Source organism: Clupea harengus, chromosome 25 (assembly GCF_900700415.2).
Source record: "Clupea harengus chromosome 25, Ch_v2.0.2, whole genome shotgun sequence".
Lineage (NCBI taxonomy): Eukaryota > Metazoa > Chordata > Actinopteri > Clupeiformes > Clupeidae > Clupea > Clupea harengus.
This window is the reverse complement of record NC_045176.1, coordinates 4,623,581-4,644,318: the sequence shown is the minus strand read 5'-3', so window position 1 is coordinate 4,644,318 and position 20,738 is coordinate 4,623,581. Positions and strand designations below refer to the sequence as shown.

The window sequence follows — 20,738 nt, the reverse complement described above, 5'->3', positions numbered from 1 at the left end:
TCCTCTCCTCCTCTCCTCTCCTCTCCTCTCCCCTCCTCTCCTCTCCTCTCCTTTCCCTCTTTCGCTCTCCTCTCCTCTCCTCTCCTTTCCCTCTTTTCCTCTCCTCTCCTCTCCTTTCCCTCGTTCTCTCTCCTCTCCTCCATCCTCCCCTCTCCTCTCCTCTCCTCTCCTCTCCCTCTCCTCCATCCTCCCCTCTCTCTCTAGCTAAGATGGAGGGTTGCTTGGAGTGGTCTTGGCAGGTGACATATTAGTGTGGGACCGTCTCCATCCGCTGAGCCTGGGAAGCTTTGGCAAGCTATCCGCCATCATCGGGAGCGTAATGAGGACAAGTGGCTCAATCTAAGTGGCCATTGTCCCACCAGTCTCCTCAGCTGTAATTACAATGTGGTCGTGACAAAATGCCACAGTTCGGCTTTGTTTGATTTCGCGGTTTGCTGTGACCCAGGAGCTAGAAGCTGCCCGCTCAGAGCAGCTCGTTTGATAAATTCGCTGGACGTGCCGGCTATTTGTTTAATATCTGAAGCCCCAACCCTCCCCGCCCCCCCAAGCCTCCATATTTGCTTTGAGCTGGTTGGTGATGCTGAGCTCCAGTGTGGGGCTGATGGCTCTCTGGCAGCCGGAGTGGGGTCTCTGAGGGAGGCCTGTCATCATCGGCACTGGGGCTCTTTGCTGGTATCAGCTTGAGCCCCGTCTCTCTGTCACTCACCCAAGAAGCCCAGACAACGGGGCCTTTTTACTCCCCTTATCGCACCGCTCCGAGGGGTCGCGGGGTCAGCCGCTCACTGAGCATGCTCAGCCCGGCGCATCGATTTGGACGCCGGCGTTTTTGTGAAGGGGGCCCATGCCACTAAATAGGAGCCAGAAGAAGCTGGGGGGGGGGGGGGGGGCGAGGGTGAGTTCAAGATGGAGACCATTAGATACTACAGGAGGAGAAGCGCCTGATAGAGAGTTTGGACTTCCATTCTTTCGCCGCTCCTCTCTTTCAGCTTCATTCAGCAGCTTCGATCTGGCGAGCTGCCCGCCCCATCCCCACCCCCACCCCCCACCCCGCCCCCACCTCCAGGGAATTCCGGGGGCCAGTTTGAAGTGGGCTCTTTTGTGGTGGAAGTGGAGGGGGGGTGATCCTCCAGTATGGACTGACAGGCCTGACAGCGGCGATAAAAAACATGCTCTCCTCCTGTATTGTCCAGCACAGACATGCTGTTCACAATGTGTAACCTTTAGATAGCCGGCGAGACGTTAACCCTCCCGCTGCTGAGGCTAACGGCCCACGGACAGCCAGAGGCGACGGCACGACGCAGAAATTACCCTTAAACGTCTCCGAGGCCTCACACTCAGCGACTCCAAAGCCCGCGGGGGATGAGCTGTGCAATCCGTTATGGCAAAGGTGCTCTCGCATTGTTCGGCTTCTTTGAGTAGAGAAGGCTGGGATCGTTTCTGTTTGGAAGTTATTGTCGCTGTTTGCGTCCGGCTATGGCATATCTGGAACCCTGTTGATGTTACTCGTGCCGTGTGATATTTACCACTGACCCCATGCTGTTCAGCAGTGTTTACAGGGGGGCCAGGTAGATGTAATGGCTACTGGCTACTCAATGGTCTAAGCTAGCATCCCAACACTGAGCCGAATTTAAGACTGGCCTAAAAACCTTTTTATTCAGAAAGGCGTTTCTTACTTTTTAAATGTATTTTATTATAGGTTGTTTTTAACTATGTTCTCACTATGTACTGTGGCACTCTGAGATTCAGGTGAATGTAGAGTGCGCTATAAATTAAATTAATTATTATTATTATTATTATTAACACTGAGCCGAATTCATTTCAATTGAGCTGAAGTCAGAGAAAAAACAGACTGCTTACTTAGAAGTGTAATACCAACAACTAAAACTACCTTTTTCATTATAATGGGTGATGATGCTGAAATACTTCGACTGAAAAACTATATCCAGACTTACCCTACAAAAGCGAAAATGAGTGATGCAATTTGTAAATCACATATAACATACATGTAATACAAACTGGTAATAACATTGTCCCTCTGTTTTCTCCATCAGAGAGGAGAAGGAGCGCTGGATCCGGGCGAAGTACGAGCAGAAGGTCTTCCTGGTGGGGCTGCCCCAGTCGGACATGCCCCTGGGGCAGCAGCTGCTGAGGGCCGTGGTGGAGGACGACCTCCGGCTGGTGGTGCTGCTGCTGGCTCACGGGACCAAGGAGGAGGTCAACGAGACGTACGGCGACGGCGACGGCCGCACGGCGCTCCACCTCTCCTGCGCCATGGCTAACGTGGTCATCACCCAGCTCCTCATCTGGGTAAGTGGCAAACACCCTAGAAGGGCCACCACAGGGGAGGACGGGGGTTAGGGGGTACACCCTAGAAGGGCCACCACAGTGGAGGACGGAGGTTAGGGGGTACACCCTAGAAGGGGCACCGCAGGGGAGGACGGAGGTTAGGGGGGTACACCCTAGAAGGGGCACCGCAGTGGAGGACGGAGGTTAGGGGGTACACTCCTCATCTGGGTAAGTGGCAAACACCCTAGAAGGGCCACCGCAGGGGAGGACGGAGGTTAGGGGGTACACCCTAGAAGGGGCACCGCAGTGGAGGACGGAGGTTAGGGGGGTACACCCTAGAAGGGCCACCGCAGTGGAGGACGGAGGTTAGGGGGTACACTCCTCATCTGGGTAAGTGGCAAACACCCTAGAAGGGGCACCACAGTGGAGGACGGAGGTTAGGGGGTACACCCTAGAAGGGGCACCACAGGGGAGGACGGAGGTTAGGGGGGTACACCCTAGAAGGGCCACCGCAGTGGAGGACGGAGGTTAGGGGGTACACCCTAGAAGGGCCACCGCAGTGGAGGACGGAGGTTAGGCGGGTACACTAGCTTCATTAAGAACGGAAACGGGGTAGTCTCTCCCCAAAGCAAACCTTCAGAACAAGAGATGGCAAGAAAGGTATTGTCACTTTTCAAAGATGTGAGCTTTGATGCTGCATTCAAGACAACGGTAAACTTGGCAAACACAACTTTGGAACTTTCGAATGAAAAACGTGTGTTCACCTGAAACAATATAGATGCCCTAAGCAACATTTGTCGTCTCACCTGCATGGCCTTTGAAGTATGTTAACCTTCCATTGGTATTTTTGGTAGTTTGAATCAAATGATTAGCCAATCAGGTTTATATCAATCAACCTCAATTAGATTAGTTGCATTCAATTATTGCAAATGTCTTTGAAAAAACTGTATTGCTGGAAACTTCAAATTAACTTCTAATTATGAATGTACATAAAGAATGCAAACATATCAGATACAATAGTAAAGGACTTGTTAAAAGTAATTCAATTAAAAAGCGTTTGTAACATTACTGCCACGATGGTGGACGCCATGATTGTAGTTTTTGTGACATCAAGTGAGGTGAATTAAGGCTCTGAGTTGCCACACGAGTCTCCAAATAAAAGATCTGACCAATCGCGTTTGAAATCATTTGGTCTGATTTGGAGCTTGTATTCCCGACGTGTCATGAACGCAGCGTGACCATAAGGACCAGTGTTGGTGAACAGAGATTGATCGCGTGAACAAACTCTTGGGAAGGGCACCCCCGAATGCTAGCTGAGATGATTCTCAATATTTTGGATTTGCATAACGCAAGTGCAGGAGTTATTTAGAGATGAATGCTCTAGGTAAGAAAGATTGGAAATGCTCTAGGGTAATCCTCTTTGTCCTTGTGCTGAAAGCCCAGGGTGTACTGCCTGGTACATGTACATGGCACATGGGAATGCAGGGACCACATGGGGGGTTCATTTCTACTGTATTTGTAGAGGAAAGTTTGGGATGAATAAACCCAGATCGTGTAACATTGGAGATATCCATCACCTTTTTGCTGTTCAAGACTTGAAATGCCCTGTTTAGTTTTTTTCAGACTTGAAAAAGAGTAGAATATAATGACTATAATACAATATAATATAATATAATATAATACTCTCTCTCCCCCGCCCCCTCTCTCTCTATCTCTCCCTCTCTCTCTCTCCCTGACTGTTTTGTTCTCTGTGTCAGTACGGAGTGGACGTGAAGAGCCGTGACGCACGCAGTCAGACCCCGCTGTCGTACGCGCGGCGCGCGGGCAGCCAGGAGTGTTCCGACATCCTGCTCCAGCACGGCTGCCCCAACGACAGCGCCGGGGGCCTGGCCTCGGCATCCACGCCCACCGCCACCCGCCGGAACCCCAACGCCAACAACAACAACGCCCAGGGCGAGCTCAACCGCAGCATCAGCATCATGTAGGGCCAGAGGAAGGGTGGAGGAGGGGAACCCCGAGCCCAGACCCCCACCCGCGCTGACTGGCCTGACTGACTGACTGTGTCTCCCTTCCTTCTCATGCTGTGCCCACGTCCATCTCCCCACCCATCCCAGGTCCAAGAGCCCGGATTACAGCCCAGACCTGGACCAGTTCTAGACTCCACTGCCATCTGCCCGTTGGCGTTGGTCAGAGTACGTCTCCATCCTCCTCGTGCTGCCCGTGCATTCATGGCCACCACGCCCTCCTCCGTTTCCTCTCCGGTGTGGCTGTGGCATACCCCCTTGGCACAGCGGGACACAGGCTGCCCGTCTGTGAGCGCCTCGTGTCCGTGACCCTTGAGCACCGTGTCCCCACTGGTTTCAGTACCCTTAAGTCCAAGTCCTGGTCATGTCTGCAATCTCACTCGACACGCCCCTTCCTTTAATCTCTTAAACCAAGCCGATCAACCTCCATTTGTCAAAACAAAGACACACTCACAAACATAAAGCTTTCACTGTGTCCTCTTGTCTGGTCGTGGTTCGCTGTGTGTGTGATACACCTTTATGGCACCCCCCCATCGTCCAGTACATTCTGAAGAAGTGGACCTAATCTATCTAATCAATCTAAAACATTACCATGTTTCGGGAGAGCAACGTTATGTCGAGGTAGTCCTTAGTCTAAAGTGCTCCACAGAAAGAAAGGGATCTGGTGGGTTTCAGTGGAATTCCAAGGGTGCCCTCGCACATGTAAAAGCCATCTGTAGATAATAATAGCCTCTGAATATTTCCATCATGTCAGCAACACCATAAAACTGCTGAGCATCTCAGATCATCTGTTGTAACTCCTGACTGATGGTGAACTGCTTGAGGCCACCACTATTATGTTTACATTTGACAGCTAAAAGTTTTAAACAAAAGCGTTTCCTTTGTGTAGTGAATGAGTAGTGGTTGGTGTATGTAGTGGAGGTGAAGCTTATTTATTTCAGCACTACTTTTATATTGTGCCTCCTGGACATTTCATTTAATAGAGCTGAAAAAACAATGACAGTACAGCAAAAAATACAGCAGTACAAATACAGTAACAGATGCTGTGAACAATACTATACTAAACCTTGGTTCCCATTTAATAGGCAAAACAAGCAAATAGGAAGAGAAAGAGAAAGAGAACATAAAAAAAAAAACAATCAGGTGAAAGTTCATCTTGGGAAATGATGGAACAAGAGATGAGCATGTGTTCAGGTTTGAGAATCCCCATCCAAACCATAGCCTGATTGTGTCATATAGGTGGCCAAATGTGTCACTTCATTCTTTCCACCTTTTGACAGGACTGCAGAGTGGGATGCCTCTTTGATGGCCTGATACCCAGTGATTACGCTGAAACAGCCTGGTCATTACCGGCTCTATGAGCGAGTGGACGGGGAGTTCTTATGACTCTTTGACACCAGTGGCCCCTGCCATTGTTTTCAAATCTACTCTGTATAATGGGAATGCTGTCCACACTTCTGGGGGACATGGCAGCAGATAGACAGCACTTGAGACAACATCTGAACTGCCTTGCTTTCCATTCTTTGGTACCTTGTGAGTGGGTATGAATGTGTGAGTGTCAGAAAAAAAGGCAGAGAGAGAGAGAGAAGGGGGGGGGGTGGGGTAGGAGGCCTGAAGAGAGGAAGTGGTTTAACGTCAAAACTTTGGGAAGCAAAAATCAACATGGCCGCAAGGGAGAAACCGATGTACAGATTAATGTAAAAAGTCCTTATTTCCTCCCGCAGCCATTCCTCTGCCGTGTGGCTGTGACTCTTCCTCCTGAAACTATTATCCTAATGTCCTGATTCAGGGAACCTCCCCAGTCCCATTTAGGTACTAAACTTCAGTGTCTTGTCATCATGTAGAACAGACAAAGAAACGACCTTCAGGTCTCTTCTGGTCACGAGGACTGGGATCGCTTTGTTGACCAGTAGATCTGAATGTTCTCTGATTCGTAGTGTTACTGTAGGCTTTTTCCTTACATTGGGAGTGACACAGCCATTTTTACATTTTTAGCAAAAAAATACATTATATATATTTCTGGATTTAGGCGCGTAGCACAAAGTCTACAGAGGTTTTCCTGACTGTTTGAACCAGACATCAGACTATCCTGTTCAAAGTCATTTTTACCATGCAGTATTTTAAGTTTACAGAGCTAGGGTACTACTTAAGCATGGTACCATTATTTTCCATTTTCTGTACTTGGTGTGCAGTCATATAGTGTCTTATTAGATGACCTAGGCACATGATGGGGGCAATGAAAAAGACTAAATTCATCAGAAAAATTGTTGGATTAACTGTTCATGTTTGGATAATCTGTCATTAGAGCCCCTTTTGCTAGTTCCTTTTTTTGGCCTCGTTTTGGGCATCTTAAATGTTTGTGCCTCAGAGCCACGAAGCCTTCCTAACACTGCCATACGTCGGAGCGGGAGACGCAAGACATGACGTGTTCACGCCAACGCAACGCTGTGATGTAATGCACCGTTATGACTTGGCAAAAACTATGCGACCAAAAGCCATGCCAGCTAAATCTGGTTCGGGAGCCTCAACATGTCTGCTTCCATGAGCTGTTGTGTCACACCCAGTATGGTAGTGTTATGGCGGACTGGCTAAAAGAAGAACGTTTCTTTTGTTCATTGACTCCAACTGCTAAACCCATGAGGGTACATGCCTCTGTTTGCTAAACACACATTTGTTCAATGCATCGCGCACATGACCTGTCACTGAGAACAGACCACTTTTTTTTAAATAATGGACATGGTCTGTCAAATGTGGTTTAAATATCATCATTTGGTGCAATTTGTTAATTGACTTTTCAAAATGCTGTGTACTTCATAGAAGAGAAAACATTCAAAGACATTTTTTGTGTTAATTCACCGGGAAATCTGAAGACATTTGACCTCTGTGAACAGGATGTGAAGGAAGGTGTTTGACCCTTAGAACATACAGTATGTTATACCTTTGATGTGCCCTTAGTGTTCTTGCCCGGCCTCTGGGTCCAGACTACAGTCTCTCTGTGGGAATGCTAGTTCTGGTCCCCGACTACAGTCTCTCTGTGGGAATGCTAGTTCTGGTCCCGACTACAGTCTCTCTGTGGGAATGCTAGTTCTGGTCCCCGACTACAGTCTCTCTGTGGGAATGCTAGTTCTGGTCCCCGACTACAGTCTCTCTGTGGGAATGCTAGTTCTGGTCCTGACTACAGTCTCTCTGTGGGAATGCTAGTTCTGGTCCCCGACTACAGTCTCTGTGGGAATGCTAGTTCTGGTCCCGACTACAGTCTCTCTGTGGGAATGCTAGTTCTGGTCCCGACTACAGTCTCTCTGTGGGAATGCTAGTTCTGGTCCGGACTACAGTCTCTCTGTGGGAATGCTAGTTCTGGTCCGGACTACAGTCTCTCTGTGGGAATGCTAGTTCTGGTCCCGACTACAGTCTCTCTGTGGGAATGCTAGTTCTGGTCCCGACTACAGTCTCTCTGTGGGAATGCTAGTTCTGGTCCGGACTACAGTCTCTCTGTGGGAATGCTAGTTCTGGTCCGGACTACAGTCTCTCTGTGGGAATGCTAGTTCTGGTCCCGACTACAGTCTCTCTGTGGGAATGCTAGTTCTGGTCCCTGACTACAGTCTCTCTGTGGGAGTGCTAGTTCTGGGCATCTTCTCCATTTTCTAATGAAACATTCAGAGTGCATTTCTCTCAAACCAGAGTGGGGAAGATGAGAGGAGGTGGTACTAGGAACAAGGCTTCAACCTCTGTAGCCACTATTAATACTCCACTTCAATGCTGTGTTTGGGAATGGATTATGAATGTTTTAGACACGGTTAGAGAAGAAAAAAAAGAGTCCTCTCTTCCAGATGTTATTATTTTGTACCCCCCAAAGATCACTGGTTGAAGATATAGGTGAATATATCAAGCTAGGAACCTTGGACCTTATCCTAAGCAGCCTGAATGTGTTGTGTGTGTGTTTTGTTGCCGTGTACAGATATGGGAGCACAAGCATGGGAAAAGGAGCTTTTCAGAGGTAAATATCAGGCAAGTGACCTTTTGTGTGAGGTGTGTGAGGGGCAGCACCTGAAAGCTAGTTTTAGCTATGGGAAAGGATTGGGCCGCAAGTTATGAGCTATGCCCTAACTAACAGCCATCCGTGCTTTCAGGTGTACCAGCACTGTCTTCAACTATTACATAGCAATGGCCTCTTCCCCTCATAGACATTGTATCTTTTACATTACATTGGTTGTTTTTATCCCTTTTTTAATTATATTTTAGGTACTTTCTTTGGTCATTTGTTGGCCATTTTAAGGTACTTTGTGTAAAATGATGTACATTTGACATATTTATAATGCAGGATGTAAATATTGTTTTTGTTTGTTTTTTTTTTTTTTTTTTTTTGTTAATTTTGCATTGTGTTTAATTTTCATGACAAATGTGTTTTCCATATGTGCTTGTGCAAACAAGCAGATGCAAGAGAGTAACCTGTTGTGTGATTGGATGCTTGGCTGGCAATTGACCTATTAAACCATCCCAATAAAAATGATTTATACCATACCTGTTGCTAAATTCCTCATTATTTACATTGTCAGATTCAGCCTGCATTTTTTTAAGAATCGGAATTTCTATCTATATTGCACCTAAATGCTCCAGATGCTTCCACAGTCAAAGTAGACTTTTACCATAACTTAATTTTATTGTAGTCTCTGTAAATCCTCAACCGGCTGGTAATAAGGAAGTGTATTTATATGGGGAGAAAAAGACACCAATAATGTGAAACGACTTTTATGAACAATCATGAAATGGTCCCTGAACCAGGTTTAGTTTGACCACCCTGAGTCATGGGTTTGAAGCACAGAAACCGGTTGGATATGTTCCCAGTTGGCTGCGGTGCGGTGGTGTGTCAGCGGAGGAGCCTGAGCAGCCGTTCCCGCGCTGCTTTCAGTGCCATGTCTTGGCCTTCCCTCAGAGAGGGGATGTCCTGATCTATTTACCTAATGAACACTGCTTAGTGTCATGTTGAGAGGGAGAGTGAAAGGTGTTGAAATGGCTCGGAGACCAGGCTCCCCCATTAATCCACAGGCCTTTACACTAATCCCATCTGTATAAATACACCCTACCCTCTCATTTTACTTCATTCTTCCCCCTTCTCTCTCTCTCCCTCTCTCTCTCTCTCTCTCTCTCTCTCCTCTGTCTCTCTCTCTGTCTCTCTCACACACACACAAACACACACACACAAGCATAGACAAGCTTGTCGACTATCTACTTTGGTGGAATTTCCAGGTGAAATGTTCCTCTCATTGAGCAAATGTGTGCCTGTGTCCACAGGAAACGTTTTACAGCAGTTGAACTGAACGTGCTCAATCTCATCTCTTTTTTAATTCCAGCTCTCTTGAGTCCTCTCACTCAGACATCTACTGTCACTTCTTCTGTGAGTCAGGAGCAGTTCAAGTAAAGTGTAAATGCTTGCCATTGATGTTCATTGCATGTCTAAGTCTTCGCCTTTTATGGGTCGCTTTCTGGGCCTGACCTGGTGCTGTTCCACCCCAATATGGATCTGGGACCGAATTTACAAAGCATTTTATCTTAACACTAGGAGGACACCTAAGTCACACTAATAGGAGTCCCAAAGTTAGGACTGACACACCTACTTTTTCTAGGAGTTTCTCCTAAATCGGCAAGTTAGGAGCTACTTTTAGCCTTAAGATATGTGCCCTATCCAAGATCTAGAGTAGATCCACCATATTCATGCCTTTCAGGTTTAACTGAACCAGAGTATTCATGTGAGCATCAGCAGTCAGGTTTAACTGAACCAGAGTATTCATGTGAGCACCAGCAGTCAGGTTTAACCGTTCCAGAGTATTCATGTGAGCACCAGCAGTCAGGTTTAACCGTTCCAGAGTATTCATGTGAGCACCAGCAGGAGGATGTTGTAGCTTGAACAAAGGTTCTCTCTAATATCCAGTCAGTCAGACTCAAAATGCCTTTGACAGGCACAGTTCTGCTGAAGAACTTAGAAGACGTATTTCATCACTGCCTCCAACCATAGTCGTGGTTCCTGACAAGTTAAAATAATAACGCATTGATCGCCGCACAGGGCCTTGTGTTATTACAGATGAGCGGTAAATATGAGGGGTTCGCCTGGCCACCCACCTGAACACTGACAAATGGCCTCCTGGATTCCAGAGGAGGGCTTCCTGTCTGGTGACTTAGTGTGCGATTCCTCACAAATCGACACGTGGTCAGTCAGTTCCTCCTGTAAGGGCCTGAATGGAGCTCAGTAGAACGTGTGTTCCTGACCTAACAGCACACAGAAAGGACAGTCCTCTCATCTCATTTTTCAACACTTCTACCTGAAATAGAACAGCAACCATGGGAAGGGTAGTCCACTGGCCCTCACTGAACACACCTGTCACCTAGGCAAAATGGATTACGTAGATATTATATAATATTAGAAAATGTCAGATAGTTGTGTCGAACCAGTCATCAACCTCACTACTCTCAAATAACCCTTCATGCTGTCTCTCCTCCGCTGTCTCTCCCCTCTCCTCACCACTATCTCTGCTTGATGTCTATCCTCCACTGTCTCTCCCCGTCTCTCCCTTCTCCTCACCACTATCTCTGCTTGATGTCTCTCCTCCGCTGTCTCTCCCCGTCTCTCCCCTTCTCCTCACCACTATCTCTGCTTGATGTCTATCCTCCACTGTCTCTCCCCGTCTCTCCCTTCTCCTCACCACTATCTCTGCTTGATGTCTCTCCTCCACTGTCTCTCCGCTGTCTCTCCCTTCTCCTCACCACTATCTCTGCTTGATGTCTCTCCTCCACTGTCTCTCCGCTGTCTCTCCCTTCTCCTCACCACTATCTCTGCTTGATGTCTCTCCTCCGCTGTCTCTCCCCTTGCCTCCCTTCTCCTCACCACTATCTCTGCTTGATGTCTCTCCTCCGCTGTCTCTCCTCCGCTGTCTCTCCCTTCTCCTCACCACTATCTCTGCTTGATGTCTCTCCTCCGCTGTCTCTCCCCTTGCCTCCCTTCTCCTCACCACTATCTCTGCTTGATGTCTCTCCTCCGCTGTCTCTCCTCCGCTGTCTCTCCCTTCTCCTCACCACTATCTCTGCTTGATGTCTTCTCACATTTTTCTTATCTCTACTTTTATCATGTTCACCTCTCTTGTTCACTGTCACAGTCTTTTTCCTGGGTTTAGACTCTCTCTCTCTCTCTCTCTCTCTCTCTCTCTATATATATATATGTGTGTGTGTGTGTGTGTGTGTGTGTGTGTGTGTGTGTGTGTGTGTGTGTGTGTGTGTGTGTGAATTAACATTATGCTCTTACCTCTCCCCGTTTTCCCTCCTTCTGTCTCACTTTTGCCATCTACCCACATATCAACCTCCATCGTGCTCCGTTCACCCTGTCTTTGCACTCTTTCTGCCTTTATCTGTCTCTGGCTCTGTCTCTGTCCACTTCTTATCACCCTCTCTCCTTTCCTCAACCCTCTTTTACAAACATCTCTCTGCTCATCTCTCCTCTTCCCCCTCCATCTCTCTCTCTCTCTCTCCATCTCTCTCTCTCTCTCTCTGTTGTTAATTTGCCTGAGAATGCATTAGGCGTAATGAAAGCTGAGGGCAGAGGGAATCCTCCCGGGCCCCATTAATCATTGCCCCTCAGACAGGCAACCTTGATTACAAGTGGCAAGAAATTCATTAGAGCCGGGCCTCTGACAACTTTTATCTCCGCCACTAGCTCTGACTCATTAGGCAGCCAAATTAAAGCTATGATGGCCCTGATGAAATTCATCGCTTGTTTATCTTGTGCGATTTGATGCATCTGCCCATACATCACCGGCGCGGGCGTCCACCAGACCCTCCCAAGAAGGCCCAAGCCCTGCCCACCCCCCGACGCCCGTGGAGTTCTGGCCACTACTCTGCACGCCACCGCTCACCCCCACCACCCCCACCTCACCCCCACACACACACCTCCACCCATATAACCCCCCCACCCCCACCCCCCCACTGAGAATGGCCAAGCTTCCTCCTAGCACATTCGTATCCTCATTGACAATTTAATTGTTGCAATTACTGCCTCTCCTTTGCCTGTACAACACAGTCATTGCAGTCCATTAGCAGCAAGCTCGGTCTCTTGTGGTTGCTGTTGTAATCTATGTGAGCCATGTTTTTATTATTTTAAGTGTGGTACATTTGAACGACAGGTAGGCAAATGTTATTTTGTGGGTTAGAATGGACTCATTGGTCTTTGCCAAGGGACACAATACTCAATTAGACACCTTTGATAAAAAACACTTTAACCTATGAGATCATCATGATGGCAAACCCAGTCGGCAGCGTTTTGTTTACAGATACAGAGGAGTTGCATCGTGCTGTTGATATCTAGCAGACGTCAGTGAGGTGACAGAAACGAGAAGGCATCACTTATGACTTTGCAAAGGCCTGAGCACTAAACATGGTAGTGTTAGTGAATGTCAAAACATTGCAATTACACTTACATCAAGTCATTTAGGTGGAGCTCCAGAAAAGCCACAGACTTACGCTTACAGCTGAAGGGTTGGGTAGGGGGAAAGGAATAATTACAGACACCACAAGAAAACACATTAAGGTCAGAGTTGTTTAAGATAAAGTATGTTACATATACACTGGAGTTGTTTAAGATAAAGTATGTTACACTACACTGGAGTTGTTTAAGATATAGTATGTTACACTACACTGTCTACTTAAAGAGTGTGGAAAGCACATGTCATTTGGACTTTCATTGGCAGTGTCCTGTGTTTCCTGTCTTTTTTGTCATGTATGTGTCTTCAATGATAAAGTATATATTTGTATAACTGTGCGAATTCTCTCCTCTTATTGTGGCCAGAGGGGACGCGTTGCCCTACACATCAGATGTGGTCCCTGTGAAAGGCTGGAGGTGCTCCACCACTGGAGAGGAGGTGCTCCACCACTGGAGAGGAGGTGCTCCACCACTGGAGAGGAGGTGCTCCACCACTGGAGAGGAGGTGCTACACCACTGGAGAGGAGGTGCGTGACCACTGGAGGTGCTCCGCCACAGGAAGTGCTTTACCACAGGAGAGGAGGTGCGTGACCACTGGAGGTGCTCCACCACTGGAGAGCCTGTCCTGTGCATTTGATGCCCCCTTTGCCAACCCCTTAAAGGCGGTGGAAAGCTTTGACACCAGAACATCACTTGGCCTAGCAGTGGTTCTGTTGGTAAAACTCTTTTCCAACACTAAAAGTGTATTGTTACTGCAGGTTGTGGCTTCTCAAACAGCATTCTGGAGCATCCTGGAGCCCCAACTGTTTTATATTATCATCCCTCTACCACCAGCCCTCTCAACCAGTGGATCATTATCAAATCCAGTGACAATTTTCTGGTGGTTCTATCTTATTGAAACATTTTTTTTAACATATTAGAAATGAATCGACTTATTAAAGTTACCTGATGCAGCCACAGATTACAACAGTCATGCTTTTGCATTTAAGTCCGTTGACGGCAGGCAACCCACTTGAAATAATGCATAAAACAACACAGAGACTGAGGGTAAAACCACTTTCAAAGGTCTGGAGAACGCTTAATTGTTAGTATGAAACTGTATCCTAACTAAGAATTCCATCTTATCAGCCTAGAACCTCTTGGCATATAGCTTATGCTCATAATTTTGGAAGTGTGGGCACATTCTTCAGGTACCCACACTACTTTATCTATTCAGAGTTGAGAGAAATCCGTCATCTCCATTCCATTAAAAATAATATTGTGGGTTTAAAAAAATCAAAACGTGTTTCTGAACTAACATTTCTGTTGGTGTCAGATGAACGTTGCTTTAGCTTTTGGGGGGTAATGAATCTGGCCTTTACTCCAAGTATTTCAAAGCATCTTGTCTTGGACCTAGATCGTCAATATACAGTGTCCCTCTCATGTTGCTGTGGACGATGACTGATCTGAAGAAACGTTCCAAATACTTTTGTTTCGCTGCAATGTCCACAGGGTCTGGATTCAATGTAGCCTACCAGCCATTTGTTGCAGGGCAGATTCTAATAAAATGCAAAACATCTACGCCAGATAAAAAATATTTATCTGCGATTATTGTTGTGTGTTAAATTGTGGCTTAATCCTATTATTGCGTTTTCTAGTTAGTTTTTTTGCCTATTTTTTTGTATTATTGATAGTCTGTATAAATTAGGCCCTTGCACTTTCAGACACAGCATTCAGCTTTCAAACTTGTCTGGTCCGGCATGATTGATGTAGGGAACATTTTTGTCATGAAGATAACATCCTCTTTGAACAAGTCACAGTGTAGGCAAGGCACTAGAGTCCTTTTGCGTCCATCTGTCAACTTCGTTTTCTCCATTAGCAAGTAAGCGCGAAAGTGCTATCTTAATATATCACGCCTCATGGGAAGTAAAGGTCGAGAGATGCCACTTGACCGCTCAAGTGCCTGTTCAGGGGTAAGCAAGCTGCTATCGCTGATGAACTGTATGTGAAGATTTAATGAGTCGCTTTGGCCTTCCGTTTGTGTTGTGTTTCAAGTGTTAGACCAGACACGTTAGGCTATTAGTGTTTGTACTGAAATAGCACGCGCCTGGCCAGTTAACAAGAAGAAATAATAAGTTAGGCCCTGTAAGGCGTAGCCTATTTTACCGAGGCTGAATTTAAGTTTAGTTGTTCAAAAGATCTAGGCCGTGGATGTTTCGATTCATTTTACACACGTTGTCTAATCATTTCCACCATTGCCCAGCACAATCTAAAATATCTGCGTGTGTGTGTGTGTGTGTGTGTGTGCGCGTGTATGAGGGCCTACCCCATGGCTCTCGCACCCAAAGTGATTGATTGTGAAGTTCATTACAATGTGTTGGATATGACCGCTCTAATGGGGATCCATCAGTCCACCTTGCGACAGCATGGCCTCCTAAAGAGAGATAAATGATACCCTCACTCATTTACAAAAACCTTTCTCCCCTTTCACTCCTTTGACTGCAAGAGGAAAATATTCTCTTCCATCATCGAGCAAAAGCGAAAAGTCAAGTGATCGTAAGAAATAACAGAGTAAAAACACGAGGTATTTTGGTAAAATAGTAGCGTCATCTGACTCTGTTCTCACAAATCTAGAAGACTATGAATATCATAAATGGATTTTATAATTCGTTTGGAGCATGCATATGTATCATGTTGTTAGCCGACCCCTATTCTCTGGAGATTGGTGTATTATTGTTCACTCTATATAACTCTTTTTTTCCTTATAAAGTTTCCACACTTACGTCAAGTTACATTGCGTTACATTCCCACGGCGATTTATTTGTCAGTGAGTCTAATTTTGCTCGCCAACAATGTACGTGTGTTTTGAGTTTTTATACAAATGTTTGCATGTCAATAAATGAAGAGTGAAATTATTTAAAATCCTCGCTCTAGTCCCCTCTCTATTCGCTTCTAAATATTATACTGACACTGATGCGGTTTTCTCTCTATTTAACAAATTCCCCCTTTTACAGGACAGTCACAACAGAGCCTCATAAAGGATGTGGACCAGTGAAAGGCAAAAAAAAAAAAAACCCGACCTGTATAAGGCAAAACTGTAAAGCCTCAATGTGTAGTTTAGACCAGTTCTCCAGAATAGTTCACTATCTCCACACTTATCAACGCACCAAACCTAGATTTCACATCTAAAGATAAATCGGGTTATCGACTGTACAACCTGCAAATTGGAATTATTTGAGATTCCTTGTTTACGCTAAGTAATTTAAACACACATATTAAGATTTTTAAATCACAAAGTAATGTAAGATCATGCTTTGCCCTTATTGTGGTTGTTTATTTTTTCCATCACCCTTTTCACAAACAACTGGAGAATACAGTCGCTAAAAGTACTAAATGGAGACGTCTCAGAATGCATGCAAAATGATAAATTAAATGATGTGGTAAGAGCTGTGAAAACAAGAGACTAAACAGCAGGGTGAGAACACATGCAGATATTTAACTAAACGCCAACTTATAAATATTTTTAAAATTGTTTTTACAGTTGGAAATTTTCATAGTGCACATATGTCCTTTTAAGACAAGTTCAATATTTACAAATTTACAAAAAACAATAAATAAATGTCCAGAACACATTTGGAAAAGAAAATATACAGTCTTGTCCAAAACATCTATTTGTATAAAGACCATATGCTACAGTAAAATGATATCTGTCCCAGATACTCTTGTAGAATCCTTGATTTTGTGCTTCATGCATTTAACATTAGCAGTTCAGTGTCTCTGTTCTATCAAAGCCCAGACTCAGGGCCTGCTGCCTTGCTCTATTTGTTGGTGCTGGCTCCTGACGGCAAACCTGTTGACATGAACAGGAATTGGGACGACAATTTTGGGGTTCCTCACGGGCTCGCCTGACCGGTTGTTGACGTTGCCGGCTTTGATCCTTTTCCATTTGGCCCGCCTGTTCTGAAACCAGATTTTTACCTGGACCTCGCTCAGTTTAAGTGCGTGTGCGATTTGCGAGCGCTCAGTGAGGGATAGGTACTTTTTACAGTGGAACTCCTTCTCAAGTTCAAGCAACTGCTCGCTGGTGAAAGCTGTTCGTCTCCGTCTGCTTTTGCCAGCAGAACCCCCCGGTGGTAAGGTGTCCTGAGAGCCGGGCTTGAGTTTGCTCTTTTGGGATAACGACCCACAGTTGTTCCCGTCCGAGAAACTTTCGTTCTCACTGTCTCCGGAGCTGTCCTCTCTATCGCTGCATGCCGCGTCCGCTGATTTTAGGTCCAGCTTCTCCTCATCTGAACTGTACAGTTTGGTCTCACCTATAATTACATATCACAAATTAATATTCATACACAGATGTGTGATTGGGCCTCCTCAACATATGACAGGCCTTCTAAACAATGCATGTCCAACAAATATCGCTTGATGTGTCCTTGATTTTTATGTAATTCGGGATGTTATTTTGTACAAGGCCTACTAAAGGCATTTTAAGAGCAAAAATCAATTGCAGTGCAATACAAACAATTATATGTGCACATAAAGTATGTTGGCTGCTAAAACCAAGGCATCAAATATTTCAGCAGAAACTTTAGAGCTCAGATGATGATTGATCATTAAAAATCAAATGGCAGTTAAACAGAGTTAAATAGCTACTCATAGAAAACTGAAGGGAACTTCAGAACTGATCCATCCTTCGAATTTCTCTGATTTGTAGCATTAATATTTGAAAATGTAGCCTAATACGAGAAAGAGGCCAACAATTCACTTGACCAACAATATTTAACATTAACGCATTTAATCATTAAGTCATGAGTTAATTCAGGAGGTAGCAACATTCCTATTAAATCCCTCGTTGTCACTTGCGATAGGCTAAAGGTTTGTGCATTTACTAGAGTGTGACTAAATGACTAATAATATAACCATGTAAAACAGTATTTTTTTTATAATATCCTTTAAAGTACCAGTGAAAATAATAACCAAATACATAGGTCATTCATCTCACCTGCAATAGTTTGGAAAGTTTCTGAGAAGTTGAGAAGTTCCGAGGCTTTCTCTCTAGCGTGTAGATCCTCGGAGTGCGGGCTCTCCTGTCTCCTAATACTCGGATCAGCACTTAATCGAGGCCCGGGCATCTCTTGCGGAGGATAAAAAGTGTCCGGTGGTTCCGAAAAGCTCGGCAGCGTAGTTGTAAGCGCTACCATAGAGGGCATTCCCTGCCCCAAACTTGCACAGAAAGTGTTCGTGAGTCGGCCGGCGAACGACGCCAAAGGTGCCAAAGGAGGAATACTGGACGGCAAATGCGAATGGGACAGGGCTTGCGGAATCATCAGAGGTCGATACGGCATAAACATTGGGTAGCCGGTGTAAAGAAGGTGCCCCGGTCTTGGTTGCGGGGTCCCAATCAACGACTCAATTGAAAACGCCGTCCCTTGTCCGCTCGGTCTCTGCATTCTGAGGCAAATTCTGTCCACTCGTGTTATAAATTCCAATCAAAGTTGTCGAGGAAAAACGGAGGAAAATCACTCCTCCGATTGTTAAAAATCTTGCAGCTCTCGCTGTTTGTATTATCCACACTGGCCGTGGTGAGCAGCTTTGCGTTGTCCCCTCCTCTCTGCTGACTGCGACCCGACGCTTTTTTTGTTTTAGCTCAGTCCCTCTTCCCCTATTTGTCACAAACTGAGACATAAACACAGTCTCTCTCTGTTTCTCTCTCTCTCGCGCAATCTCTATGTCCCTCCTCTCTCTCCCTCTCTTTCTCTCTCTCTCTCTCACACACACACACACTCACACATAAACGAGCAGTGCTTATCATCTGCAATACAAGGGGATAGAGGGGGGTGTTGCCCTCGGGACTCATCCATCTTCCTCAAATTACGCTTCATTTCCTTATTCAGCTTCTGACTTTTTTGGCCGCCTTGAGAGGCGGTAGTTTCCCAGTGGATACCAAATAGATGGGCCGAGCCCCCTCTTTCTCTTAGTCCATACTGACTGGAAGCGGTGTGAGAGACTGCTTTAGACCTTCCCCCTCTGTAATCGTTGACCACACCAACCCAATCAACTATTATTAATTTTGATTGATGATAAGTAATTACTTTGTATTCAAGGCAAGACATGAAACAACGACGCTTTTGTTGAAATTTAGGGCACTGATGGCAACGGAGTCGGGAGGGTTGGAGAGGCAGATGTTTTGCCCCTCTTGTGAGAGAAAGGCTGTTCTATTCTTTAGAGATAAAAACAATGAATTTGGCCTCGGAGAAGTGCTACAACAACTATTCCCCGGAGAGAAATGTTCTGGTGAAAATTGGATTTGAATGAAAGACAGGGGAAAGGGGTCAATAGCATTTCAGGAGAATTACCACCACATTTGGTATTGTGAAGCTTTTATCTCAAATTCAATTTAAACTAGATAGGATCATGTGATCATATTCAAATGAACTCTATTAAATGCGCCAAAGTTCAAATTCATCGGGTAATTATCATTCGAATTGAAAATCAGGACTATATTGTACTACTGACCAGCAATCGTATTACTACTGACTGTTTCTCCCCTCACTACCACATGTATATTCGATAAATCAACATTTCCCTGGAGTAAAACAAAAAAAAAAAAAAAAAACATTTTTGTATCTTCCGAGTGCGCTTTTTCCCCGAGTGTTAATTTGATCGGAGATCATTTTACCGTTTAAATGCCAGTTCGAAGTGATGATGATTAGTCCCTATTGAGTCCCGGGGGCGCGGGCACTCCAACTGGCCGTCTGATTGCACGAAGACATAAACATATCACCTCCGACTCTGATTAGCAATGGAGGACCAGGAAATGCTAATTATTCTTCTAATTGCAAATGACTCCATTCAGCGGCAGCGCTCTTTGATCTATTGAAACCAGACAGCTCTCCCTCTCTCTTGCTCCTTCTCCTTGTCGGTGTCATTAAGTGGACTGTAAGCTAAGTGAAGGCTTGAAGACTTTAGACACTCGCTTTTTAAAGCATGTTGCCCGTGGTAGCTTCCACTCCACTGAGATGCTCAGCTGGACAAGCCATTTAGGCCCTACATCAACATTTTAAAAGTGCATCAAGTCTATTTTTCATTTTATTATAGGTCTCAATACAATGCTTACAACAACAACAACAATAATATCAACATCAATTATAATAATAATAATCACCATATTATTATTATTATTATTAGCAGTAGTAGTAGTAATAGTGGAAGTTAAGCAGTAGTAGTAGTATTGCGAAGAGAGTTCAACTGATACTTGTTTTGGCAGGGAGAACAAGGGCGTTTTCAGGGGTTACTGACAAGTCCATTACCCAAGTCAGCGCATTGTTCCGGTGTCACTACCCAAGAATTGGTCTCTGTCTTCATGGTTATTCTTCAAACTCATACCTCTCCATGATTGCACACAATTAGTGGACACTTCAGGCAAACTCCCAAGCATAATTTCCGCCCCAAAACGGAATGGTCCATGAATGGATGCAGACAGTGAACATCCATCAAAAACAGGATTTTTAGTGCTGAAGCTGATGACGGAGGGTCGTGGAAAACTTGTGAACTGTCCTGTTACATGTAGACCAGGGCGATGAAAAAGTGATTGCCAAGCACAGTCAAATGCATTTTTTATTTTCTATTAAATATGTTTTATTCAAACTGTATGTAGGTAAGCAATATGCTTCGTTTTCAGTTGTAGGATAGGACAATTATTACTTTGGTCCCAATCTAACACATGGCAATAATATTTAATTAGAGGAAAGTGGTCACAAAAATAATATATGCCTAATGTTTAATAAAAGTATTATTTTTCATAATTTTTCCATTCAATTTTGAATATGGAAAGAAACGTGTAATCAGCGTAAAAGTAAAAAGATGACCATGGCTTTTCACATAATGCCATTTTCGAACTGACCAGGCACTCTGACTGCAGCAAGAATCTTATAAGGCGAAATTATATTGAGTTTTTAAGATTATTGAGGCACAATTGGAGAAGGTCCTTAAGC

The 20,738-nt window shown here is 45.1% G+C and overlaps 2 protein-coding genes across 3 annotated transcripts in view; one reads left to right on the top strand and one right to left on the bottom strand.

The window, feature by feature from the left end:
* agap3 (ArfGAP with GTPase domain, ankyrin repeat and PH domain 3) overlaps positions 1 to 8,828 on the top strand; it is an 88,297-nt gene extending 79,469 nt beyond the window's left edge. For both annotated transcript variants that reach the window (XM_031563120.2, XM_031563119.2), the window contains exons 17-18: positions 2,052 to 2,307; positions 4,044 to 8,828. In XM_031563120.2, the coding sequence (XP_031418980.1) occupies positions 2,052 to 2,307; positions 4,044 to 4,271 (484 nt within the window). In that variant the 3' untranslated portion in view covers positions 4,272 to 8,828. The remainder of the gene's footprint in view (positions 1 to 2,051; positions 2,308 to 4,043) is intronic.
* A 7,486-nt stretch (positions 8,829 to 16,314) lies between these two features.
* Positions 16,315 to 19,849, bottom strand: gbx1 (gastrulation brain homeobox 1). Its single transcript, XM_012817565.3, has 2 exons — positions 17,747 to 19,849; positions 16,315 to 17,063 (listed from the first exon to the last, which is right to left on the bottom strand). The coding sequence occupies exons 1-2, from the start codon at positions 18,192 to 18,194 to the stop codon at positions 16,549 to 16,551; spliced, it is 963 nt and encodes a 320-aa protein (XP_012673019.2). The 5' UTR covers positions 18,195 to 19,849; the 3' UTR covers positions 16,315 to 16,548.
* Between the last annotated feature and the right edge of the window lie 889 nt (positions 19,850 to 20,738).